This window comes from Apaloderma vittatum, unplaced genomic scaffold (genome assembly GCF_000703405.1).
Source record: "Apaloderma vittatum isolate BGI_N311 unplaced genomic scaffold, ASM70340v1 scaffold7577, whole genome shotgun sequence".
Classification (NCBI taxonomy): Eukaryota; Metazoa; Chordata; class Aves; order Trogoniformes; family Trogonidae; genus Apaloderma; species Apaloderma vittatum.
In genome coordinates this window covers 257-4,789 of record NW_009727743.1, presented here as the reverse complement: position 1 = coordinate 4,789, position 4,533 = coordinate 257, and the positions used below count along the sequence as shown (strand labels likewise).

Here is a 4,533-nt window from a genome sequence, read left to right as displayed (position 1 = left end):
ATGGACATAAAAGCCACCACCTCCAAGAAATTCCTCCAGCTGCTCCTTTGGCAGGTCGCTCTCCTAGGGCCTGCCTTCTGCGGGAACGTGTTGGTCTGGCCGACAGAAGGCAGCCACTGGCTAAACGTAGAGATAGTTATACAAGAGCTCATCCACCGTGGGCACAGTGTTACCATTCTGGTATCCAACGCTTCCCTCTTTATTAAACCGAGGACTGAGGCTGCAGAGAAGTTTGAGGTCTATAATGTGCCCTTCAAGAACGACACCATTGAGAACCTGATTGAGGATGTAGTGGCACTATGGCTGAATAACAGGCCAACAACCTTGACCTTCTGGCAGTTTTACAAGGAGCTGGGAAAGCTGTCCAAAAACTGGCACAAGATGAACAGGCTGATGTGTGATGCGGTGCTAACCAACCGAGAGCTGATGGCCCACTTGCAGGGGTCTAGCTATGACCTCCTGCTGTCAGACCCAGTGACCCTCTGCGGGGATCTCCTGGCTCTCAAGCTGGCCGTACCCTTCATCTACTCGCTGCGCTTCTCGCCAGCCTCCACTGTGGAGAGGCACTGTGGCAAGATCCCAGCCCCACCATCCTACACGCCTGCAGCCCTGTCTGAGCTCACCGACTGCATGTCCTTTGGTGAGAGAATAAAAAACATTGTGTCTTACTACCTGCAAGACTATGTTTTCCAGAGCTACTGGGGAGAATGGGATATCTACTATAGCAAAGTCTTAGGTAAGCCTTCTGCTCCTTCACTTCTCACTACATGGCCTCCCACCTTACCACCCACAGAGCTAGGAACCTAGCAGGGTTGCAAAGTCAAGGTCTAAGAGAAGTCAGCAAGAAGTTTGTCAGTATGTCACTACGTGGAAAAGGGAATAAGCCACCAGGGTTCATCAGTTGCACCCACTCCCCTATCAGCTGATGTGCTGCTACGCCACTGCATCAAGACAGGGATTAGTGGCCATCCTAGTTTGGCTTTTGCCAATTACTTTTAATATAGAGGTCGAAACAACTTCCACACTATAAAAGGTCTTCAGCAAAGGAGCTCAGTTTACACACTTCCCCCTCCAGTGACTGTTTGTGCAGAAAGCAGCCAGGAACAGGGCTGCTTGCCTAATCCAGAGTATCCTAACAAGGAGGGAGGAGCTGGTGACTTCCGAGCCAACCCTGCCACCCTCGGTGGCAATACTGAAATGTATTGTGGCTTTGTAATACAGACTTCACTTATGTCACTGGTCATATAAGACCAATCCTCTCTCAACAAGTTGTATTTAAACCATACCCTCCAGCCACAGGCAAACTGTGCAAGCAACATGTCTTTATTCATAGGGTTTTCTTCTGGGCTGTTCTGAGTGAATATGTTGAAAAAATATGTCTTAAATATTAAGTATTATTAAGTATTAAGTACGTGTGATCAACATGCCATTTTTACTAACCTCACACTGAGCTCATGAAAAAGAGCACTTGCAAATCTCTCTGGGTTGAACTGCCTGTAAATACTTGCATGCTGCAGGACTCTGCAAGTACACTAAACCATCGTTATGTGCACAGCTTGGCTTCTCACAGCCCAGCTGCTTCCACCACCCTCATTTTTTCCCTGGAAGGGATGCTCCAGTCAGCACAGAAGCTGTAGCAAAAAGCCTCACAATACAATGTTAGGAAAACATTACGTAACAAAGCTGGGCAGAAGCCCAGTAACAATAATTCCTAGCACAGGGAAGAGGACTTATATTATTTCTTAACTGCACATCAGAAGGGTGACCATAAATAAAATGATTTAAATAAATAAAAACAGATTTTCTGGTTCAACTTATAGTGCATAATTGGCACCTAGTGGCAGGCAGGACAGCCCACACCATCACCTCTCAGCTCTGGCCTCCTACGATGCATGAACTAGAAGAGGCAAGTTCACACGAGGACAGTCTTACTCCAACACTGGAGTCACTTGCTGTGCAGTTTCATCCACTCTGAGATGAGACTTTTTAGCTGCAGCCTGGATCATCACCTTAACTGCACTGTAAACAGACACTTGGTGGCTTTATAAAGCAAAGGGGTGACCACAAAGCAGGTGAACATCTTCAAAGAACCTGAAGGATGGAATAGTCAGCTTTCAAACCAAGCAAATAACAGAGATTGTAGACAGACCGACAGGAGGGCTGTGATGACCTACAGACCAAATTCCTCACCGGGCTGAGCCCCCCAGGCCTGCCAGCTCTCCCCACTGCTCCAGAGGAACCGCATCTTCCAGCTTCAGCAAGCTCTTCGCCACCAGATGGTGCCAGCTGGTCCCAGTCCCCCTTTTCCCCAGGAGAACATATTGTTGTCCAGGACAGGATTTCACTCCAGCTCTCTTGGCTCCCTGACCTCCTCCGGGGCGGGGCAGTGTCACGCATGCCCTGCCCAGCCTGGGAGCAGGGCTGAAGGGAGGCGACAGGGACATCAGAGTCGGGGCAGGCAATGGCTGGGAAGGCGGTGGCTGTGCTGTGGCTGCTGGCTGTGTTGAGGTGGGGGTCCGGGGGGAAGGGGTTGGTCTGGGCGGCTGACAACAGCCACTGGCTGAACATGGAGTACATACTACAGGAGCTGGTGGCCCGGGGCCACGAGGTAACTGTACTGCTGCCTTCATGCTTTCTCATCCTCAACGCCACACAGCCCTCACCTTTCCAGTTTGAGGTGATTGAGGTGCCAATCACCAAAAAGGAGATGGCTGACTTCCTGGAAGAACACTTGTATTTTTGGTTTTACGAGGAGAGCGTGCTACCTCTCTGGGAAAGTCTTTACAAGATAGCTCAACTGATACACAAGCTGCAGAATGTAACCAAAATAATTTGTGATGAAGTCCTGAAGAACGAGGCGCTGCTGGAAAGACTGAGGGCATCCAACTTCGATGTCTTCTTGGCAGACCCACTGGCACCCAGTGGAGAGCTGTTTGCTGAGAAGCTGGGTATCCCCTTCGTGTACACCATCCGATTCTCCATAGGCAACACCGTGGAGCGGCTTTGTGGGCAACTCCCAGCACCTCCTTCCTACGTACCAGCCACCCTAAGCCGCCTAACAGATAGGATGTCCTTCCTGGAAAGGCTAAAAAACACCTTGTTCTATGCTCTGCAGGATATTATATATCATTACCTTCTCTGGGGAAGCTGGAATCAATACTACAGTGATGTCTTAGGTAAGGTTGTTACTTCCAGAAATTACATCTGCTCTACACACGAGAGTAAATACCTGAAACTTAGAGGTTGAGGCACAAATAAGGAATGAGACAGCCCTGAACATCCTCTCCTTCCTCAAAATCCCTGTGTGAAGTCAGACAGTCCAGGCAAGTACCAGTGTTGCCTGTTAATCCTGACCTGCTACACTCATGCAACCAAGTCCATACAGGTATTTCTAGATAGGTAAAACAGTGCTAAAGCCACTTGAAAGAGCTCATCAGTAATATTCCTAGATCAATCACAATAAACCCTAAGAATGGAAAAATAATACTATATGCCCACCAAACACTAGTATTGAATTAAGTGTTTTGAAGTAGAAATAAAAAATAGTTTTGGAAAGCTGTACGATAACACTTCTTTTTTTTTTTTTCCCTAGTACTCGTCTTGCTTGCGGGCTTCTCTCAAAATGAGAGATAATAGCCTCCTCCAGTCTTTTAAATGCCTAGGAGAGAAAAGTCCCAATTTACAGTGATTAAAGGCCCTCAGCAGAGACCGGGTTCTTTGTTTTTCTGAAAGCATCCAAAAGAAATACTAGGAGATAGCTGTATTTTTTTTTCATTCTTGTATAATAACTGCATAATTGTTTTCACATTTTTTCTCTAAATGATTATTGTAATGCTTAAAAAGATACAGCGCAAACACATGTGATTGGTAGACAGACAAAATGGATATTATTTCAGTATGAGACTCTAAGTGGTTTTATCTATATTTTACTACTGGGTGAAATTCTGCTGAGAGCTAAGTTGATAAGATATCCCACTGTTAGAATACCCAGCTGTGTGCTTGCTTGCATCTCTTAGCACATTTGAAAGAGACTAGAAAATCTGGCGCTTACAGAAATGTGGTTTACTGATCTCCTGTTGCGTAAGTGTCAGAGCTCTTTGGATCTTATGTTGGTATTTTTCTTGTTAAATGCAGGGTTTAGCGTTTAAGTCTCCATGTGCAGTACCCGTTTTTTTAGCTGGGTTGGCTTAGCTGTTCTGTGGTCTATGATATGCTCTGATCTGGAGCGTATCCAGTCCTGAAGGAGGTGAGAAGGGAAGGGGCACGCATCTTGCAGAAAGAGGACAATGTACCAGCTGCTACAGCATATGTATGCACCTTCCCTTTCTCCTTGGAAAATCTTCTTGGGTTTCTTATTATTCTAGCTGCTTTCCTAGAGCTACCTAAAGGCTTTTTCAAGTGATGAGGTTGAAGCATGATGAAAGACTGTTTGCTCCACTGTCAGTCGAGTGAAGGGAGCTCATGTGGTGGTGCTGAGCGCCTGGAGGAGTGCTTAGGCCCTGTGTAGTCTGCCTCATTCGCCCTCTGCTCAGG

General features: G+C 46.9%; 1 protein-coding gene across 1 annotated transcript; it reads left to right on the top strand.

The window, feature by feature from the left end:
* Positions 1 to 3,176, top strand: UGT2A1 (UDP glucuronosyltransferase 2 family, polypeptide A1, complex locus; the record flags this gene model as incomplete). Its single annotated transcript, XM_009873783.1, has 2 exons — positions 1 to 729; positions 2,528 to 3,176. Coding segments are annotated over exons 1-2 (1,378 nt in total), but the record flags the coding sequence as incomplete, so codon positions are not given.
* Positions 3,177 to 4,533: the final 1,357 nt, after the last annotated feature.